The 23,345-nt window shown below is 34.8% G+C and overlaps 1 protein-coding gene across 6 annotated transcripts in view; it reads right to left on the bottom strand.

The window, feature by feature from the left end:
* LOC143211828 (KICSTOR complex protein SZT2) overlaps nt 1-23,345 on the bottom strand; it is a 50,863-nt gene that overhangs the window by 5,980 nt on the left and 21,538 nt on the right. For 4 of the 6 annotated variants that reach the window (XM_076429832.1, XM_076429833.1, XM_076429834.1 and 1 more), the window contains 10 exons: nt 13,177-13,483; nt 9,947-10,135; nt 9,629-9,826; nt 9,083-9,337; nt 7,502-7,878; nt 7,309-7,411; nt 4,210-5,049; nt 3,797-4,085; nt 849-2,758; nt 224-318 (listed from right to left, as the gene is read on the bottom strand). In XM_076429832.1, the coding sequence (XP_076285947.1) occupies nt 224-318; nt 849-2,758; nt 3,797-4,085; nt 4,210-5,049; nt 7,309-7,411; nt 7,502-7,878; nt 9,083-9,337; nt 9,629-9,826; nt 9,947-10,135; nt 13,177-13,483 (4,563 nt within the window). The remainder of the gene's footprint in view (nt 1-223; nt 319-848; nt 2,759-3,796; nt 4,086-4,209; nt 5,050-7,308; nt 7,412-7,501; nt 7,879-9,082; nt 9,338-9,628; nt 9,827-9,946; nt 10,136-13,176; nt 13,484-23,345) is intronic. The other 2 variants (XM_076429836.1, XM_076429835.1) reach the window with 2 other exon arrangements.

The following is a 23,345-nucleotide window of genomic DNA, read 5'->3' as shown; positions in this document are numbered from 1 at the left end:
GCAACAACAAAATTAATTATTTATTAAGCTTACCATATGAATACAAGCCATATACGATCCAGAGAAAATATTGTAGGTATTGTTACCAACATAGTGTAAACATTTCTACACTTTCTTTAACAATTTTATAAGATTGTCTCCAAGCAATTTGTAAAACATACAATGTCATTTATTCCGAAAGCTATGACTGTGTTTGTTTTAATCATAATCTGTAGTTACTTACGTTATCACTTCGAATCTCGGCTAATAATATTCGTTGTCTTGATACAAAACTTGATTCCAGTATCAACGGATTAAACTTTTGCAGTACCTTTTGATCTACGACAAACAAGATACCAAATATTCATTTACAAGAGAGAGTGAAATAAAATTGCGTATATACGTATGTAGAATTACATATGTAATCACGGTGTTAAGTATATGGAAATTGAACGAGCTTTTCGAAACTGTATTTTCGGTAGTTGTATCACAAATGGAAGAAATTTTGTTATATAAAAAAGTCAATGTTTTAACAATATGTACTTCCACAATGAAGTTTGAAAACGCTGTGTGTTAATTTTCTTTAAAGTTGCGTTATTTATCAATTCTGGAAAAATTCAATGATCTACATATAGTCTATAGATTAGTGATTATTCGACTGCGGATGTTTATGCAAAATAAAAAATGTCTGCATCGATGCCAAGACACAGAAGCTAGATAAAAATTTCTTTCTTTTAATTATTTTATTAAACTGGACTTAATATGTTGATGTTCTTAAATTTTTTAAATATATGTCTACTGCTTTAAATTGTACATACCAATTTTTGTTATACATGCATAAAATCCGCAGTCTAGTGATTATACTTTACCTTTCGGGACAAACACTTCCGACTGAACTTTTTCGTCAAAGGAAGCTTTCCACTGACAAAAGTTTCGAGCTATTAATATACATTTTGTATAGGTTCCTTGTTCTTCTTTGTTAAAATCACACGGCACGTATAGAGGTAAGTTCGAATTATCTTCATGTTTTGAAGCAGTGCAGTCACGCTCCTTATTTATCATTTCATCGTTTAAAACGAATTTCTCGGTAAAAGGTTGTTTATCTTTCAAAACAAAAGCTCTACTTGACGTATCCGGCGCTTGACTTTGGGTAAGAATTTCTAATTCTCTAACAATAGTAGCTATAGGATGTCTGTGGTAAATATTTACTTCATGCTTCTTCACCGACGGTACTCCAATTTCCAAAGCAAAACGAAACCACTGGGATAATGTCACGCAATAAATGAAATGTAATTTTCCATCTTCACCAGTTTCAAATCGATTAATCGATAAATCTGGGCCTATCCTTTGAGATACGTCTGTTTTGGTTGTCGCCCGAGCGTTTGTGTTGTCCATCTGTATTTCCGATATATTAATTGGTATCGGCTCTGTCAAAGGTGTTGGTAAAAATTTGTATTCTGTCACCAAGTCCCAAATCGCATGTTTCACTGTGGAACACAATTTTTGCAGCAAAGCTTCGATATTAACTCTGCCTTGTTTCCAAATTTTGAATTCGATCAGAGGTGACGAAATGGGTGTTTTTTTATCAAAAACTGATGTTGCGACAATATTTTCGAAGTCGCTCTCCTGGATATTTTCTGGAAAGCCATTTTGTGGTAATTTACCGTCGATTGATTCGATTGATTCTTCAGCATCGTCAGTAATTGCTAGAGCTATACAAGCGATTCCTTTGCTACCACTGGAGTGACTTTGATTGTATAGGAAAATATCAGATTCAGCAACCCGTTTTATCGATCCTTCGATCCGCGAATAATCTTGAAAATGGCAATCTGCTCTGTTATCGGTATACTTCGGTATATACAGAAACTGAAGAATATTTTGCCGTAAATAAAATTCTAAAGCGCCAATGTATGGTACACAATGCTTTTCTATGCACAGCTTTATTATGCATTCTGGTGGCTTTGGAGGTTGAATGAAATGAACATCGTCAGGTGTCAGTTTACACATTGGATTTCTTGCTAACATAACGGATACAACTTCTAATACTGCATCGTCCAGACGATTTTGTAGAACTTGTACCAAATCGCGTTTCACTTCTGGTCCTGCCTCCGATATTCCGTGTACCATTAAAACAATCGAATCTTCAGTTTTGTTTAAGATGTTCGATTCCTTTTCGCTAAAAGATCGAACTCTGGGCCGCGTATCATTTGCCACGGAATTATCATTTAACTTTGCCTGCGACAATGATATTACGCTATTACTTCGAGAAACAACAAGTTTTTCGTCACTTTCCGACAACTTGTTCTGTAATATTTTTCCGTCGCTTATTTGTTCGTGGAGTCTTAGATAAAATACGTTTTTATTATTTTCTTGGTACACGAACATATTATTACGATTAGTCACAGCAAATCTGTTCAATACTCCGTGTAATGCTTTAATACCCCGTGAAAGTCCAGACCTACCAGGGCCGGTTTTCAGTCGAGGATGTAGTCGAAAAGTAAATTCCCAGACTACCCGACATCGGAACATACCAGGTGTCAAATTTTGTACCGAATCTCTACTTTGTATAGCATTGCTGAACTCGTTTGCTGCTTCCGATTTCCAGTTGAAGTCCTCGCTTATTTCACTTTCTAATAGTTCCGAACATTTACTTGTCTTGTGAAGATTTTGTAAGAGTAAATATTGATTTACTTGACGGCAGGTGCTTTTTATTTGATTAATTAAAGTGTTCTGAGTATGCCAGTAACTGCTTACTTCGGCCGATGTAATTTCTAAGAACCTGTTAATCGTTACAAATATGTAATCATATTTATAAAGCTCAGGAGGATCATTTTTAGCTAGGAGCGCTAATGTCTGTTTCTCAATATTCAGTCACTGTATCGGTAAAATATCGGTAAAACAGTGACTGAATATTGAGAAACAGACACTAGCGCTCCTAGCTAAAAATGGAACTGATACTTGTGCCGAAACCCTCCGTTTAGGCGTGTACTTCGTACTTTTCAAACTGTGTGTTTAAACACGTATAGTTTAACATAATAAATGTTGCATTGACATTGTATGTGTCCCTGCAAGTGCCCTTGATGTATGCTTTTTCTATAAGAACCCTAAATCTCTCGACATTTAAGAATATGTATGTGTCTTGACAGTGGCAGCACTGTCGCGCCGCCCAATGCTTCTCAAACTCCGGTACATGCTGCCGAATAATGAAAATTACGCCTCGAAAACGCAAAAGTAGGCCATTTTAGATGTGCTTCTGAATACCACAAAATTATAGTGAAATACATTTTTTCTGTCAACAATAGCAACCAAGATATTCAAGTGGCTTGCTTTAGATGACTCGCCTTGCATATTATTATAAACATATCAGTCTGTGGTTTATTTGTTTAACAAGAGAAATTATTAACGGCTTATTAAAATTGATTTACCACATTTAGATAACCATAGCTCACTAAATTTTCTTCTGTCTGGTACGAAATTTATAAAAAAATCTATTTTCTGTTGTCACTCGATCAACATAAATATTGTCTCATCAAAAATGTATACATATATTGACATTCTACTTCTATATCAAATTTCGCCAAAATGGACAATTGACATTTTTAGATGATCTCTTATCAACGGAAGAAAGGAGTTTACACATTGAAAGTGTAATCTATAGTTAGATGTATCTAAACAACAGTGTATTAAGTATATAATTAAAGGAGGGATTTTTATCAATCGTAAATTTGTTTGAACAACTTGGAATAGTAATATTTTTCGGCGCAACGGTTCGATCAAATTCTACACTATATAATTAAACCTTGGAAAAAGTACTTACCTACAATGAAAATAAACGTTGACGTAATCACTTTCTACTTTTAAAATTAACCAGAAGTTTGGTAAAAAATTTTCACGATTATCAAGATCTCTTAGCCACTGGAAACCTTGTTTTGAATTATATTGTCCTTTACGTATTCCACTTGCCTCGGATCTCCTTCCTGTTGTATTCAAATCTTCAACGTCATAGATTTCTCCTTTACTATCGGTTCTAGGATTGCGTTCAGCCGTGTTCTCAATTTCATTACTCATTTCTAATTTGTTCTTCTCTACACTATCTACAGCATTACCTTAAATAAATAACATTGAACTTATTACGACTTAAAAATGCATTCTGTATTACAAAATGTATTCACTGAGTCGCTCAAGTCTGAAGTGTTGTAAAAAAGTCAACACTATAACAGTAAAACGTACCATGCGAACCTTTTGATTCTTCTCTGTCGTTTCTTGAATCCTTGGGCGTTATTATCGTTGGTACGTATTCCATGCTTCTTACGAAATAGAACAACTTCGCCTCTTCCTGAATACGATAGTTGTCAATTTCAAGTGTCTTTAATTCATTTAGAAACTTTGGCTTACTATCCTCAGAGGGGAAAACAAAATGTAAAGGAACTTTCTCCAATTTACAACTAAATCTGTCCGAAGATTCTGAAACGTGATTCGCTACAAACTTTAAAATTTCTTCATTGACAGAAGGTCGATCTAACAGGGCGGTTGCCGTTTCGTCTTGTAGAAGCCATTCAATTTCATATTTTAAATTATTTATTGCACTATGCTGATTTAAAGGAAGATGAGCCATTTTTTCTTGAAAAAATTCACTTCTAGTGTTGTTTTCGGAACTACTCCCGCTTTCTGTTCGCAAACTACCGATAGGAGAGCCGCTACAAAATGACGTTGTACGTAAACCAGAAGAGCGCTCCAAATTTATTTCTATAACTTCCCTAGGAAGATTTAAGCAGATGATATCCAAAGTGATTTTCAGATCAGATGGACTTACACCTGTTACACTCTTATTCTTATAATCTTCCATTTTTTGTAAGATTTCCATGAAGCAGGTTGGCAGAGTTTTCACCGGAACAGTACTAAGGCCGGATCTGGATTGGAATCGAATAGAACAACTTAATTGCAAGAAAAGAGGTTGTTCTTTCTCGTAAATGTTTTCTTCTCGCAAATCGTTTGACAAATATTCCCCAGAGTCATGACTCGACAGTCTGCGTGTAGTTCTGGCAGGCCACACTAAATTTTCCGATTGAACTGTTAACAGAAAATTCAATATTGATAGTTGATATTGGCCATTTCGTGCGAAATGATCATATTTTATACATATTGTACAACAAAACACTGGTTCACTGCTAAATCTTTCAGGTCTATATTTTGAATAAGTACCCAGTAAGCAAAATGCTCGATTTTGGACAGCAGCTGCGTCCGCAGAAGTAAAGCTTTCCACTGGCAGAAAGAGCGGCCAGCTGCTCGGTCAGTAATGCCCTCAATTCTACCCTTGTACAACCCCTGGCAGAATGTTTCCGATCGGAGGTATTGATACGGATTTTAGAGAAAACATTCACGATTTAGAAGTATAAAATATTACTTTATGGAGTTAAAACTAATGGGAAATGAAAAGGGGCTTATTGAAGAATAAAAAACAACAAAATAACATAAGCTTCCATTTATTATAACAAAGAAACGAGAAAATAAACAAAATGTTACACGGAAAAAAGTTCCCGATTAATAGAATAGCTGGAAGAAAGTCTCCGATTCGATTTACACTGTCCAACACCAAAATTGTTCAACAAGTACTGTTGGATGATTCTTATAGAGTTTTTTGCGCTGATTCCGAATCTGCCCTTAATTTTTCCCCTAGACGCACTGTTTTTGAGAAACTTGATTTTGAAAAAAACATATTTTTCAACTTTAAACAAATATTGTAATGTTATTATAAAAGATATTGGGTTGTTCTTTCCAGCAAAAGATTCTGTAGACTTTCCCGAATACAGTGATATCCAATATTAATACATTATGAATGTTTAAACATGTTTGAACAAACGTTAAAGATGGAGAGACACCACTTTTGCCACAATTGTTGAGGATATTTTTCAGTTTATATGAAAAAATAAGGGTCTGGCGCAAAATCTAACTGTATCACGCGATAGAGCAGACTTTTATCTTGAGAAACCACCCTCTAAAGTTTGCAACGTCGACGTTTTTTCGAACCAAAAAGCAAAATATCTTCGCCCGACATTAGTTGCCGCTAGTGACGGAATACGGTGCGGCGAACGGCCGTACTAATGGCGAGCGCCACTGGCGGCAACTCATGTTGGGCGAAGATATTTTGCTTTTTGATTCGAAAAAACGTTGATGTTGCAAACTTTAAAGAGTGGTTTCTCAAGATAAAAGTCTGCTCTATCGCGTGATACAGTTAGATTTTGCGCCAGACCCTTATTTTTTAAGATAAACTGAAAAATATCCTCAACAATTGAGGCAAAAGTGGTGTCTCTCCATCTTTAACGTTTGTTTAAACATTCATAATGTATTAATATTGGATATCACTGTATTCGGGAAAGTCTACAGAATCTTTTGCTGGAAAGAACAACCCAATATCTTTTATAATAACATCACAATATTTGTTTAAAGTTGAAAAATATGTTTTTTTCAAAATCAAGTTTCTCAAAAACAGTGCGTCTAGGAAAAAACTTAAGGTCAGATTCGGAATCAGCGCAAAAAACTTTATAAGAATCATCCAACAGTAATTGTTTATCAATTTTTGGTGTTGGACAGTGTAAATCGAATCGGAAACTTTCTTCCAGCTGTTCCATTAATCGGAAACTTTTTCCCGTGTAACATTTTGTTTATTTTCTCGTTTCTTTGTTATAATAAATGGAAGCTTATGTTATTTTGTTGTTTTTTATTCTTCAATAAGCCCCTTTTCATTTCCCATTAGTTATAACTCCATAGAGTAATATTTTATACTTCTAAATCGTGAATGTTTTCTCTAAAATCCGTATCAATGCCTCCGATTGGAAACATTCTGCCAGGGGTTGTAAGAAGGCAGTATGATTCTGCGTCGCACTAATATTAGTGCCACAGACGAGGGACCTCGTATGCGTATGCGCCGCGCCGTCCACGCATACGAAAATCCAGGAGTAGTAAAAAATTGTTTTTTCGAGTCGCCAAAAATCCTTTTGACAATCATCATTTTAGTCAAAAGGGAACTTACTCTAAAAATTTTATTCAATTCGGAGCATGGATGTAATCGGAAGTTTAACCACAGATTCACCTAGAATAAAGTGTACTTGTAATCTAAGGTCAACTGAAGTTTTTTGCGGATTTCTCGGAAAGTAAGACCAAACGACGCGTCGGGTACATTTGAAAGGAAGAAAGTTGTTCAAAATATTGACCTCGACAATATATAGTTAACGTAATACGTACGGTAATATTAAACGTAATATAATATTAATAAACATAATACATATTTACCATTCCAGCAACTGTATTAAACTTTATTTTACTACACACCTCTTTTATGGTGACCATGCGACGCGGAATCAATATTTGTGGGACGAAAAATAACACTTTCCATTTCATCATCGCTGTCTGATTTTTGAAGTTCAAGTAGATCCTGTAAATTTCGATATTTTATTGACAATAATGTATGAATAATTGCAAAGTAACTTTTTATATACCTGGTAATGCTTAATCAAGAACGTACCAGTTTATTTCTCATCCAAGTTGGAGAACAGTAATAGAATTCGGGATGTGCAGGAACGGGCCTAAACGCGACTGTCATTATTCTTTCAAATTTGTCACGAATTAGATCATGTAGTGGTTCAACATCTTCGCATGCTGAATGTTTCAGTTGATCTAACGTATCTTTCTCTGATAATTTATTCAAATGTCTGCATACGCATCGTAAATAATTCGTTATGTCAATTTCAATTAGTGTTTCCTCGCATTGTTCTACAGCGGCTTCCATATCTTCATAACTAAGAGGCTGCTGCAATACTAATGATTTATACACAGCAACAACGTAACAATGACAGTGCGCTAAACTCACTCGTTTACAATGTTCCGTGAGACTTCGTTGATCTGTTATAAAGAAAAATGTTAAATGTAGAAAACAATAAAAATCATTAATTATAAACACTAGCATACAGTAGAATTACATTCGCTCAAAGACATTTTAAATTTTAAATAATTGCTATGACCGATTCGATAAAAAAATCAGCTGGAAGAAGAATATGATAAGACAAATATGGAAGAAACAAACGGGTGTAGCATGTATATAAAATTCGAGAAGAAATAAAGAAACAAAACGCGGAGCGACAAGCTTCTACCCCGACAACCAAAAATTTCATTTCTGACGAGCGTCTGTACGCGCAGCTATAACTTATTCTGCCATCCGTTGGAGTAGAGCTTTGGGCATGGCCAGAACGAAGCCAGAAAGCTGGCGGCTGGACCCTGAATCTGCCTTTGTTTAAGAGGGCAGCACGGTCGCACTTGTCAATTCGTTTTTTTTTGCATTCATGCGGATTATAGGTTTTTCGCTCTACTCGGTGAGTATTAACTTTCTGAACAAACCTTTGTGAATTTAAGGGGGTCTTTTCCAGCAGACGACACTCGCGCGTGAACACTCACACACCGCTAGACCACGTATACGTACGCGAGGATATGCAAGGGTCCGGGATTCCACTTATAATTTCTCGATAATACAAAGACGGGGCTTTTTAGTGGTCAAAATCGCTAGATGAAAGATCAATCTAGTGCGCTGTTTGCCTCGAAAGTCGTTCTTTTACGTTTCCGAGCAATGGTTTTGCAATATTTGGCTGCATGTTGTCCGTCAGATGGCGCTGCAGTCACGCCGGCGTACTAGCCTCTCCGACGGGCAACATGCAGCCAAATATTGCAAAACCATTGCTCGGGAACGTAAAAGAACGACTTTTGAGGCAAACAGCGCACTAGATTGATCTTTCATCTAGCGATTTTGAATACTAAAAAGCCCCGTCTTTGCATTATCGAGAAATTAGAAGTGGAATCCCGGACCCTTGCATATGCTCGCGTACGTATACGTGGTCTAGCGGTGTGTGAGTGTACCCTAGCGGTGTGTGAGTGTTCACGCGCGAGCGTCGTCTGCTGGAAAAGACCCCCTTAAATCGACATCTAGTGTACGAAGATTAAACGTAACGGGCATACTAACATCTACAATGCCATAAATATTGCACTGTTGCCTTCGATGCCTTCTATTGCCTTCAATATATGTATAGATAAAATATGATAAAAGATCTCCACTTACCACTCGAGGTATTATCAGAATCTTCACTTTTCGATTCTGGAGACGAAGGTTTCGAGTTACAACCAAATTTTAATTCAACGAAATCTTTGCCGTCCTGTTGACCAAGCCGAAATGTATGATCTTGATATATATCCTTATTATGGGATACTTGTAATTTATCGGTCAGCGTGTCAATTAACAAGGCCAGTGAACAATCGTAAATGTAAACAGGGATAACAAGGTTTTCTTCATAATCTTGAAAATTTTCATCCTCACCTGTTTCGATATAATGCTATTTTTATGAACTTTTTAATAAAAATAATCCCATATACATATTGGATCTACAATATACATAGTACTGGAAATTTTTATGGTATCACTTTCAAATGTACGTAGCATTCGTAACACTCAAAGTGATGCAATCTAATAAATGCAAAGTTGTGTACGATACTAATAATAAGAGAAGTACACGTACTTCGAAGTGCTGCAATAAATATTTGTAGTACTACATGTATAAGTACATACATTTAGCATAATAAACATGAAATTGACCAGGCTTAAACGTACCAAATTTACGAGATTTATAATTCTGTTCAGAATTATTGCTCATGGATAAATCCTCGACGTACGAAAGTGAATTGAATAGACGTACGTCCTTTTCTGACGAAGGTAAGACTGTAATAACAACGTGTGTTGTGCTAACTCCTTTGATGAAACACTTCCAACACGGATAACAGCACTGATCGTTGTAATAAATATGTCTTTCTGAAAGTAGTGTTCAGAGTGTTAAACAAACTATAGTAATGCAACGTTATATGTATAATGTATACATACTGATACGGTGAACACATGCATACGTGATTAATTGTAAGAATAAATCGATACCTTTTAGAGAAAAGAACGGTAAACGTGGACCACCATCTCGAGGTCTATTAAGGAGCATTGTGGTAAATTTCTGGGACTCTGCGGACGTTAGTAGAAGCTCTTTATTGTGCAATTGTTTTATATGTTCCAGAAAATTATCCATTAAAATCTTATTTGCACGTCCTTGACCTTCGTGGTTGGCACTTGAGTCTTTAAATAATTATTATATACATTTTGATATAACTGTATGATGTTACATATTGGATTGTTGCATATGAAATATCCGGTTTTTTACAGTAATGTTAAACAAACATAATCTTTTTCTAAATAAACTTGTGGATCAAGTTTTAAGGGGGTAGACCAGGCATGCACAGGTGGACGATTTGGGAGCAAGAGCACTCGACCCTGCTCATGAGCAGGGTCGGAGCAGTGACCTTGCTCGGACGTATGGAAGGGGAACCCACCAATTGTAAGCGTGACTTGTAAACGGAGCACGAGAGAAGACGAGTGGGAGGGGCGTGGGGAAGTGGAGAGCGCGCCGGAATGGTCAGACTACAATAACGTAGACGCCGCCCCACTCTCACACGCTTTCGTGGGCCCAAAGCGCTATTTGACTATTTTGAGAGCGACACCCCTCCCACTCGTCTTCTCTCGTGCTCTGTTTACAAGTCACGCTTAGTGGGTTCCCCTTCCATACGTCCGAGCTAGGTCACTGCTCTGAGAGCACGGGAGCTGCTCTGAAAGCAAAGAGCTGTGCATGCCTGGGGTAGACTCTCGTTTCCAGGTTTGCAAGGGTGCGGGATGCACCTTCTCATCTTTCGATAATGCAAAAATGGGGTTTTTCGGTAGTAAAAAGCTAAGAACTAAGATAGCGAAGCTAGACTTCTACCGCTCCTGCGGTTGAACGTAATAGGGCGGAGCTTGAGGTTTCGAAATGTGGTGTTGAACCAAACAAGCAAAATATTGACTTACTCTACTTCTGTATTATATGGATTATATATGTTCTGTAGTGTCGCATAATGGTAATGATTTAGGGGTGTGCGAGTACGCGAAATTTCGAGTTCGGGTCGGGGTCCCGAAAGAGTTAGCAATATTCGGGTACTCGACGTTAAAGTTGGGGGGAAGTCTGTGATTAGAGCAGCGATAAATAACTCTGTGCATATTAACCCTTTGCATTCCGTTTTCGCCGATAATACGATATTGGAAATATGAACTTTAAAACCACTGTCGCTGCTACGGCGACACGACTGTTTTGCTTACGAATATAGTGCTAGAGTTGTTGGTGTACTATATGAATCACTAGGCTTGGAGTGCTAAGGGTTAAGATGTCCAATCATCGGTTGTAATAATATTTCGATTTGTAGTAAACTCAGTTTACTAAACGCTGATTTGACCGCAGACACTTGCCCCAACTTTAAATTTGGGTACCCGAATATTGCAAACTTTCAGGACTCCGACTCGACCCAACCCGACTGCCATTTCGGGTACTCGAAGTTTGTAAACTTTCGGGATCCCCACGGACCTAAGCAGTGCCGTAACGAGAGCGCGGGCGTGGCGAAAGAGGCGCCCGCGCCACGAGCGCAACTGGGTTTGGGGCGCAAAACAAAGAATACCGACCCGGCTGAGGGTCGTTTGGACGCTATTGAAATCTTGCAAAAAAATTACGATCTCTCATTACAAAACACGTACCCAAATCTAGACATAGAATTAAGGATTTTAATAACAATGCCTGTAACAACAGCTTCCTGCAAACGTTCGTTTAGCAAATTATAAATTGTAAAATCGTACCTTCGTTCTTCTATTGGACAGGAGTAAACATATTTATAATATCAATGTAAAAAGATGTTGCCAAAACACTAAATTATGACGATATAATAGATGTGTTTGCAAATGAAAAAAGGAGAAGAATTACTTTAAAAAATCTGCCAAACTGTGTTTTATGTTTTCATTATATTATTTTAACATATACCTATGTTTTGTATTTCTTTTATTTTGTCGTCATTGAATATGAATGAAAATTTGTTCTTAGTTAGGTTGTAGATATTCATACAAATATACCTTGACAGATACATTATTGTATACATATACAGGCAACTTATTTTGATGAGGTTAATAGTATTTAATATATTGCATTTGGTAAAATTTAACTTGTTACATTAAAATTTTTAATTGTTTTGTCATTATTGGGTTACGGGGAGGCGCAAGTTAGACACCTCTGCCACAGGCGATTCATACCCTCGTTATGGCACTGGACCTAAGGACTATGCATAACTCTGGGTGGTGGGGGTGTAGCGAAAAACGGAAGGGGTATCAACTTGTCGGCCATCTTGGATGGCAGCACTGTAGCGGCTGTAACACGTGGTCTGTAGAATATACGCGAATAACCCCACTTCTCCCGCCCGCGCGTCTATTAAATGATATTAACTATTAAATAATAGTATCTGGTCGGTGGTTGAAGCTAGTTCTGATCCATGCCACAGATTTAATAACAGTAAAGTGGGTTCTGTTTCCTGCTAAAGATGATATAGGTTCTGTTCCATGCTAAAGATGTATGTCAGGGGTGGCCAATCTTTTGCATACCATGCGCAAAATTTTTTCATATACGAGTTCAGGTGCGCCATATAACTAGAGCACTTTTTCTACCTTCTTACGTTCGTTGTTGCGGTTGGAAAATAGGAATAGGGGTAGGATCTGCTTCGGTTAGGGGAGGAAAAGGGATAACTCAATCGCGCAATTAAATTAATTAACTTACGCCAGTTGAAAAGACATACGTTCATTGGAGCACTAATTTACAATAGTGAGAAATGATCTTTTGGACGATAGGGCGATCACTGTCTTGAACACCGCAATTCCCATCGTATAATTGTAAACTATCAAAAAATTGCGACGAATTGATGAGTAAGAAGGCTTAATAAATTCAACTGAGAGCTCTCAGGTGTTGAAAATATGAAAATGGATTCAGCTATGGCGCCTACTTCAAAAGAATAAGTATATGCTCAAGGATCCAATGCGCCACTTTGTTGGGCACCCCTGATGTAAGTAGTCACAGACGAGGACAGACGCTACACTAGTATTTAAAGTCGCCTATAGAGCGCACCACAGTGCTGCCATCCAAGATGGCCGCATGCAACCATCCCTCCCCGTTCGCGGGACACCCCCTCTCGTCCATAAATCTACTTTACGCTCAGTACCCGAAATTTCGGGTACCCGCACACCCCTACATAGTAATTATGTATCCATAATAATCTTACCGTTAGCAAACATGGAGAATAGAAGTTCAGCCTGCTGACATTTCGGTAGGATATTTAATGCGTCGAAAAAGAAATGCATCGGATGTATCTTTTCATCAATGATTGGTAGACCTTGATACAACTCTTCAGCACTACACTCATTATTTTTGATATTTCTAACATTTCTCTTTGTGGATAATTTGATATCTTGATGCACTTGTCCAAATATAATTTCGCTGCTTTTCTCATTCGGTACTATTTGACTCAATAAACTTAAATACTCCAATGTCAATAATGCATTGATGCATCCTTCATCTACTCGGGCGATCTAGTACAACAAAAATCCGATAATTTAAAATTTATGATAAAAAAAAAGATATTCTCAAAGTTCTAACATTTTATCATATCGATGCAAGTTGAAATATTCTTTCGAAATATTTACTCATTAATTTTTGTGTAGCATATTTTAAAACTAAAACTTTTTCATTTTAGTCTTATCGTATTACGCGATAAAAATAATAACGCTACCGTTCTCCACCATGGAAAAATTGCTAAAATCGAAAACCAAAATTTCCTGTTTCAACTGTCAAAAGAAGGGAAAAAGTGAAAGTTCGTTGATGTTTCCCAAATATTCATCAATATGTTTTATAATGCTTTACCTAGGAAAAATTACAAGCGCGTATCAATAATGGATCATAAAATAGAATCGTTACATTTAAATTTGATTAAGATTTACATTAACAAGTTCTATGACAGAACTTGTGGGCTTTGTGTTTCCTTTACAGACAGTGGTTTCTTGAAGTAAGAAATTACGAGGATAGCAAGCATTATTTCTAAAATTTAATTATTTCAGTTGCTAAAATAGTTTCAAATTAATTGTTTATTAAAATGATATGCATCTCAACAGATAATTTATTCATGGAGAAATACAACTAGTTGTACGTTCCTCTCGTTTCGTAGAAACATTGCATAGACGAACCTAACATTACAGTACTTCATTTAATAGTGTCGTTTTAATGAAATATGGACAATACATACATATGTAGGCACGTATTGACGCAAACAAACAAGAATTTTAAATGTATTTGGAAAAAGTACGAAAATATAAAGAGAATGTAACAATATATATTCGAATTAATTATAGATCATCGTTTACAATATTTCGGAGAATTCCAGCCTCGTTGGTAGCGTTTTACGAATGCTATTTTAAAATATTATTTTACATTTCTGACACATAGTAATAACAAGCAAAACATTTTTAGCATATTTCTGGATATTATACAATGTATACATAGAAATAACCCAAGAAGTTTATATAAAAGTTTATATTCTTCGCAGTTTAACACATTATTACGATTTAAATTGATAAAAACGCGTACGCAGTATGTACTATGTAGCATATACATATATGTCGTATGTATAGTATGAGGGTGGCTCTCTTATTTAGTCTTGAAGAGAATTTTTTCACCCTCCAGGATAGTTCCAATTAATAACACCAAATCTGTACAATGTTTGAACCGCGTTCGGATAACGTTTCGCAAAAATTTTGCGTCTTTTACCTTTTCTCCTAAAACAAACGGTTTTCGAAAATATTGAAAAAAATGTCAAAACAAAATCAAAAAGTTTCTCCTGCAATTTGAAAATTCAAGTGTGTTTTCATTATATCTATTATCAATAAACATTAACGAGAAAGTCGATTTTTGGAGAGTGGAACTTACTCTTTTAAATTGGATATTATTTGGAAGGAAATTGCGTGTATTTCCTTGATGAAAAGTCAAAAATAGTTCAGGCTCCACTTTATCAAAGGTAAAGGGCTTATAAAGAGAACTACGCTTCGAAAAGAGCCTTCTAAAATGAACCGTCCAATAAATATACGTTGTTCGGGCGAGGCAAGTAATGCGATAACGCGTTGCTTGCCTCGCCCGGCTGATTCAGAGACAACGTCCTACGGATTCGCTTATATTTATTTAACTGTTCATCTTTAGAAGGCTTTTCGAAGCGTACGTTCTCTTTATACGACATTTACCATTGATAACGTGGAACCTGAACATTTTTTTCACTTCTAATCAAGGAAATATACACAATTTCCTTCAACATAATATGCAATTAAAAAAAAGTAAGTTCCACAAGTTAAAAAAGGACATACATTTTTCGCTAATGTTTATTGATAAAAGATAATGAAAACACACTTCGATTTTCAAATTTTCCAAAAAATTCTTTGATTTTGTTACATTTTTCTCAATTTTTTTGAAAACCGTTAGTTTTACGAAGTAAGTAATACAACATAAAAGACGCAGCCTGTCCAGATCTAGAGGTTTTGGCAAACATATTTTTCGATGCAATAATTAATTTAGGAGGTATTCGAGGAAAACGATTTTACGAGCATTTAATTAATTATTTGAATTTTTAAGAGTCTAGATTGTGACTGAAACTTTACACCGATTTTTTTTTAATTATTTGGAACAGTTCAGCCACCCTAACGAAATATGTAGTATGTAGTATGCAGTGAATTTTTTTTTCAAAAACATATTAATTGTCGAATGATTCTTCTATTGTATAAATGATATGGCAGGAGAAGAGAAGATAGGTCAAGAAGAAGATCAGAGGTCAGGAGTAAGTTGGAGGAGTTGAATCTCACTTTCATTCAAAGCGTAGAGACCACTTCTCCACTTGGTCCGTGACCCCTTCGCGCAAATGTTACTCATTGTCAGTTTGCTTAGTTTGTCAAACAGATGACACATCGGTTCCTGATGGAAAGGTTCGATATCGATGATAATCAAGCAGGACCTTGAGCTGGAAGAGTTAGATCTGGCAAGTTGTCTAGAGCGGATCTGCTCACTGCCTAGATCCTCACTTCCAACTGCAAGTCCTGCAGATAGTAGATAGCACAATGTCCATGCAGTCTGAACGAAGAGATGATTAACTTCTTGTCGCCGGTCACAAAGGAACTTCTGTCGCGAAGATATCCACGGTGGTACATAATCGTGTGCAAAAACTCTGCTTAAATCTCAGCCTACTAGCTCGAGATCGATACGCGACTGCAATTGAAATTGTCATAATGAATTATAGAAAACACGTCGCGTCATTTTGTGTTACGTCTTACAAGAAGCAATAGACTCTATGGAAGATAATTTCTAATAGATACATTCAAAATTGATAATTCGCGAAATGTATTATAAAGTATTGTGTAACACTAATTTGTTTCTCGGAAATGTACCATTGTAAGCAATAGCGATTATAAAATGCAATGTACTTACGTAAATGTGACAAATTTGTTATTAATAGAAACACGTTCGTCGCGTTGTTTGTCTTTTTAATTTTTAATACAACGAAAACTGGCAGTATGGGTCTATTCAAATTGTAAAAAGTAATTAAATCTATAAAATCGATTTTATCGTGAACTGACGTAGATTCTAATGAACATTTCTCGGTATACCTGTTTCACTAATAACAACTACAGTTTGATTCTAATATTTCACTAGATAATTTCACCGACACTCGAAGATTTTATTATGTCATAAACGAATCAACGATTAATCTTGAAATAGATTATGAGAACTTTGGTCACTTGGGTGTACTCTGAGCTCCGTAAACCGTTAAATGTCGTGAAACTGCGTGGACATTGGGAATAAGTTTAATATATAACGTAATGAGAACACTAATAAACATTTAGGTGCACACTGGCCTTATATATACCTGAGGCAACTGATAGAAAAACCTGGTTCTCGGTGCCTTCATCGATATCGAAGCCCCACCTCGATTACGATAACGAAACGTAGTGATAGAAATATTTACACATACATACATAGAGACATACATACATCTATAGATACATGGATACGTACATACAGTATATGCTCACCTCCTTTTTATCAAAAACGCTGTTACCTTATTTTCCCTTTTCGATTCAGGTGTTTCATTAAATTCATTCAGTGACTTAAAAAATGGTCAGATTTTGAAAGGCCGAGTTTACTGTGTAAACGAACAAAACAAGATTACAAAGCTTGATCTTTCAATTCGATTCGATTAGATTCGATACTTGAATCTGACAAAAGTGTTCATTCTCTAACACGGAGAAACGTAATTTAAAATATTCTGTCAAATACTTTGAAGTATTCACGCTTCATGACTTGGCATTGGAACAAACTAAAGTGTGCAAAATGTATTTCGTTCCTAACTCCGCGGAAAGTGAAAATTTCAACAGATTGGAAGACCAATTGTTCATTCGAATAGTATTGTAATAATTGCATTCAGAAAATATTTACGTAGACTTATACTTGTTCCAAAATGTTTTGGAAATATTTTTAAGCATCGTTAGTTCTGCAAACCTGCACACTTCGATATGCCACTTCTTTTTGCGAATCATTAAAACTCACATTTGTGTGATTACCACTGTCCAACACATTTAAACTTTTTTTATGTTTACTGTTGGGTGGTTCTTATAGAGTTTTTTGAGCTAATTCCGAATCTGTTTTTAATTTTTTTCCTATACGTACAGTTTTTGAGGAACATAGCTTTGAAAAAAAAACATATTTTTCAACTTTGAACAAATATTGTGGTGTTATTATAAATGATATTGAATTGTTTTTTATAGCAAAAGATTCTGCAGACTTTCCCGAATACAGTGATATCCAATATTAATACATTATGATTGTTTAAACATGTTTAAACAATCACTAAAGGCGGAGAGACACAACTTTCGCATCAATTTTTGAGGATATTTTTCAATTTATCTCAAAAAATAAGGGTCCAGAAATGGTGGTTTCTCAAGATAAAAGTCTGCTCTATCGCGTAGTATAGTTCGATTTTCCGCTGGACCCTTATTTTTTGAGATAAATTGAAAAATTTCCTCAAAAATTGGTGCAAAAGTGGTGTCCCTCCGTCTTTAATCATTGTTTAAACATGTTTAGACAATCATAATGTATTAATATTGGATATCACTGTATTCGGGAAAGTCTGCAGAATCTTTTGCTATAAAAAACAATTCAATATCTTTTATAATAACACAACAATATTTGTTTAAAGTTGAAAAATATGTTCTTTTTCAAAGTCATGTTTCTTAAAAACTTTGCGTCTAGGAAAAAATTAAGAACAGATTCGGAATCAGCGCGAAAAATTCTATAAGAACCACCCAACAGTGGTTGTGGAACAAAGGCATTGGACAATGAATTATTTGATCTGCCTATGCCGTAGGTCGTAGAAATTAATTACTTCTTTCGCGATACATAATGTAACATTGTGCAACTGCAAACGTGTTGTGTCTGATATGTAGTGGCATAAAATCAAAACAATCACAATATATATCAAAACAGGTGTATTATTTCAATACCGCAGATATTTATTTACAAATGTTTTGCTATATATTTGATCACGAACGAAACAAGAGGAACGCACGCAGCAACAAAACGGTACCTTTCATACAATATATTTCGAACAGTATATCAGTTGTTGCATGTTGAAGTTTGGACTTTGATGATTAGCAATCATTTTTGTTCAGGTAATAAAATGCTAGATATCGTTTATCTTATGAAAGTATATTTATCGTTTGCTTTGAGTGTGTTTCCGAAGTACCAGAAAAACCTTACTTTTCCTATTTCTATAGATAAGCTTAAATCATGAGCGGCAACTAGACCAAACATATAACTTTCAGATAATACAGTGGACGAAATTTCTATAAGAACACTACTATTTTGAATAAAAAATTCAAGTATTTTGATAATATGATTAAAAGAAGGCTAGAAAATAATTAAGGAATATAACGAAGCAGAAATCAATATTCTGAATTCAAGAAAACTGCTTTATTTTTGTTATAAACGAAATATTACAACTTAATTGTACATAAGTGTAATCAAATTTCTATAAGAACAGTCTAAAATAAATTCGAACAAAAAATTAAGTTGATAATATTAGTATTTAGTACTTCCACCGTTACATTTAATCATTTGAAATATCCAATTTTCCATACTACAAACTAATTTTTGCAACGTTGTTTTATGAATTTGATTCCACTAATATCTTTCTGCGTTTTTTAACTCTTTAATGTTGTTATACTGCTTCCCATTTTTGTGTATTGCTCGTGATAGGTATAACAAAAATATTGTGATGTTATTATAAATGATATTGAATTGTTCTTTGCAGCAAAAGATTCTGTAGACTTTCCCGAATACAGTGATATCCAATATTAATAGATTATGATTGTCTAAACATGTTTAAACAATTATTAAAAACGGAGGGACACCACTTTTGCACAAATTTTTAAGGATATTTTTCAATTTATCTCAAAAAATAAGGGTCCAGCGGAAAATCGAATTATACCACTCGATAGAGCAGACTTTTATCTTGAGAAGCCACCCTGTCAAGTTTGGATCGACGTTTTTTTCGAACCAGAAAGCAAAATATTTTCGCCCGACATGAGTTGCCGCCAGTGCCGCTCGGGACGGGATACGGAGCGGCGAACAACCGTTCTAGTGATGGCAACTCATGTCGGGCGAAGATATTTTGCTTTCTGATTCGAAAAAAACGTCGACCATGCAGACTTGACAGGGTGGCTTCTCAAGATAAAAGTCTGCTCTATCAAGTGGTATAGTTCGATTTTCCGCTATACCCTTATTTTTTGAGATAAATTGAAAAATATCCTCAAAAATCGGTGCACGAGTAGTGTCTCTCCGCCTTTAGCGATTGTTTAAACATGTTTAAACAATCATAATGTATTAATATTGGATATCACTGTATTCTGTAAAGCCTTTTCCTCAAAAACTGTGCGTATAGGAAACAAATTCAAAACATATTTGGAATCAGCTCGAAAAACTCTATTAGAACCACCCAACAGTAGTTGTGGAACGGTGTTGGACAGTGTTATAACATTAAAAATTATGTTCTGTTGTGTAGACTGTAGGCTACTTTTAATTATTTTAATTTATATAATATAATTTAAAAAATATAATAAAAACATCAATTAATTTAATTATATGAAAATAATGCAGATTAAATCATGTTACGTCGATTGGTAGAAAATTAATATCGAATTTTATTCTATATACTTTTAAAGAACACTATACGGCGTTGTAAGCACCAATATCAGAATCAGTGAAGAGATAAGATTGAAGATAAAACGGTATCTACTTTCAACGATGAAGTCCGCATAAGTATAACCTTCTAAAGATATAACCGAACAATGTCAGACGAAGAAGAATACTGGAAATAGTACATGTTACTCAACTTATACATCGTGTAGTTACACAGCTTATTTAAGAGCATTTTATATTTAAAAAGAATTCTTCACAATTTTGACAAAAATATATATATATGTATTATATGTTAAACATCTCAAAAAACGTTTAACTACTTTCTTTTTTATTAACACTTTGAAGTTTTATGATAATAATAACTGCTACGTAGTTTAGTTCGAGTAAATGCAAAAAACCTTCAGTATATAAAAGCATGATCATTTAAAAATTATCAGCTTGAATGAATATAATTATAGGTTCTACAAATAATATTTGGCGTTAAAATTTCAATATTTCTGAAAACTCCGACGTCCCGACACATCAATATCAAAACATATGGTCATATATCGTAATCAAATACAATTAATTGAACGTAGAATTATAAATCGTTAATCTTTATTAGTCAGATGAATAATCTTTAAACCTTGGAATCGTATTTGTTTTAATACCAATACGACATGTGTATAACATACAGTGACTCGGATTAATATTCGGACGCTCCAAAAAAGACGATAACTTTTTTAATATTGTACTATACGATTTGAACTTTTTTGGGAAGCTGGAGCAATTAGTTTACTACAGGATGCGAAAAGAAATTTTTTCAAAAATTGCAATTGAAAGGTCTCGTAGAAAAAGTAGTAAAAGTTGCATTTTACAACTATTTTATGAGGGCCTATATTGAAAATTTAAAAAATACGTTTTGTAGATCTGTGTCAATTAATCACATATTCTGAAAATTTCGTCCAAATCGGTCGATGTTGCAATGAGTTACAAACGTTTAAAGATGGTACAAAATTGCAGATTTTCACGATTTTCGACCCTAACTGCAATAAATCTAAGGATTCTTACATCATTCGATGCCTGTCGTTTTTTCCCACATCAACCGATTTCGATGGAACTTTTACAGCGCATATAATTGACACAGATCTACAAAACGTATTTTTTAAATTTTCAATATAGGCCCACATAAAAAAGTTGTAAAATGCAACTTTTAGTATTTTTTCTACAATTCCGATAAATTGCAATTTTTCGAAAAAATTTCTTTCACATCCTGTAGTAAACTAATTGCTCGAGATTCCCAAAAAGTTCAAATAGTATAGTACAATATTAAATAAGTTATTGTCCTTTTAAGTGTGTCCGAATATTAATCCGAGTCATTGTATGTATATGTGTCTATATGAAAGTTAATAAACTATATTATAAACATAATAATTATGCATTTCGATAGATTTAATGATAACGTGTCTTATAAAATAATTTCGACGGTATTCCGAGCAGTAATGAAGAATAATACTGGACTACATATGTATGTATTTTCTATTTAGTTCGTCTGTATTGTAATATGAATTTTATATACCTCGTATCGTTCACTATTATTATAATGTATAATGATTATCACTTTCAGATAATAACATTAAAAAACTTACTAAAAGACTAACTTTCCGTTCTATGTATAGTAGGCCAATAACCTGTCACATTTAACGCCTTACCTACTGATAACATTATGAAATAGAAAGATTATTTGACATTCTCGAGGTATCGTTAAGCAAATAACGTTACGAAGATTTCAAATTCTGAATCGAATATAACATTCGATAAGTTCAATCGCGTAAACTTCATATTTTTAATGTATATTGGGTTTGTTAAGTAACGAATCATTTATATAAAGCCATAAAAATATTTGTTTGTGTCTCATGTATAAAATACGTGATTCGGTAATAAATTGGCACACAGTTCGCATTAAATCGTAAATACAATATCCGAATTCAATATTGATATAAATTAGATAACACAGTCGCGAAACAATACATCTTAGAATATATAATAAACGATTAAAAGATATGTCTACTAAATCACATTAGAAGAAAACGCGAAAGAAATACTGAACACCGATATCTTATCATTTTAAAAGTAAGTCGAGAAATAAATACCATCGTATCGATTTCATAAGAAAGGCGTTGAAAAATATACTACGTTTTACTGATAAGGAGAGATAGGAGAAGTAGAATCATTACATTCTCCTGCCATGAACTGCATTTATAGAATTTAATGAATGTTTATTCTCACAAACATAGTTAACTAAGTTATTAAATAAATCCAATTAGCTAAGTTGCTTTCGATTTATGCAAAAGTGTATACGTACTAAGTACACGTACAAATTGCTTCTACGTGCAATATTTATGTATGTTTGGTACAAAGTTAGTATAAAATTATAGTTGTGCAAATAAACGTTACAGTACCAGGTTTTTTCATATGTATCTAAAGTCCCGCCTTATACTTCTATGTTGTAGAGTCCCAGTGCAACTCGACGTTGAACGAATTTATATTTGTTAGTCAGAATCGAGAATTCTGTATATACATATACTTCATTTCTACTGCGAGCGTTTAATGATTTAGAGTTTTGTTGTATGTACATATGTGACTTCCACATTTTCCTTTATTAAAATTTAAACGTACGGGGTGTACAAAAAGTAATGGTCATCCGTCCTAGGGGTGAATCTACACCTCTGGATCAGTGTCGCCAGATGAGGGGAATCACGGTGAGATGATGTACAGTATTGTACAGTCAGCGGCAATATTAAGTGGACACCCTTAAAAATCGCATAACTTTTTAGAAATTGGTCCGAAGGACTTGAATTTTTTCAAGATGTTAGACCGGCTAATTCGCTAGAGAATAAGCAAACAAAAATTTATTACGATTGCAACTGGTAGAAATTATACAAAATTTTTAAAAATGATGTTTTGTCAACTTTTTTATCTGGGCGTGTAACGATAATTTTAAATGTGGGTTTTATAGATTTCGGTAACTTATATGCATACTGGAAATTTCATCGAAATCAGTCAACATTGCAATGAGCTACATACGTTTAAAGATGAGTGCTTAAGGGTGAAAGTCGCAGAATTTCAGCCTTGCCAGGTCATTTCGCCCTTACGTGATCATCTTTAAACGTTCGTAGCTCATTG

The sequence above is a fragment of the Lasioglossum baleicum genome, chromosome 9, assembly GCF_051020765.1.
Source record: "Lasioglossum baleicum chromosome 9, iyLasBale1, whole genome shotgun sequence".
NCBI classification, from domain to species: Eukaryota; Metazoa; Arthropoda; class Insecta; order Hymenoptera; family Halictidae; genus Lasioglossum; species Lasioglossum baleicum.
The sequence above is the reverse complement of the archived record's forward strand: the minus strand, read 5'-3'. Positions and strand labels throughout refer to the sequence as shown.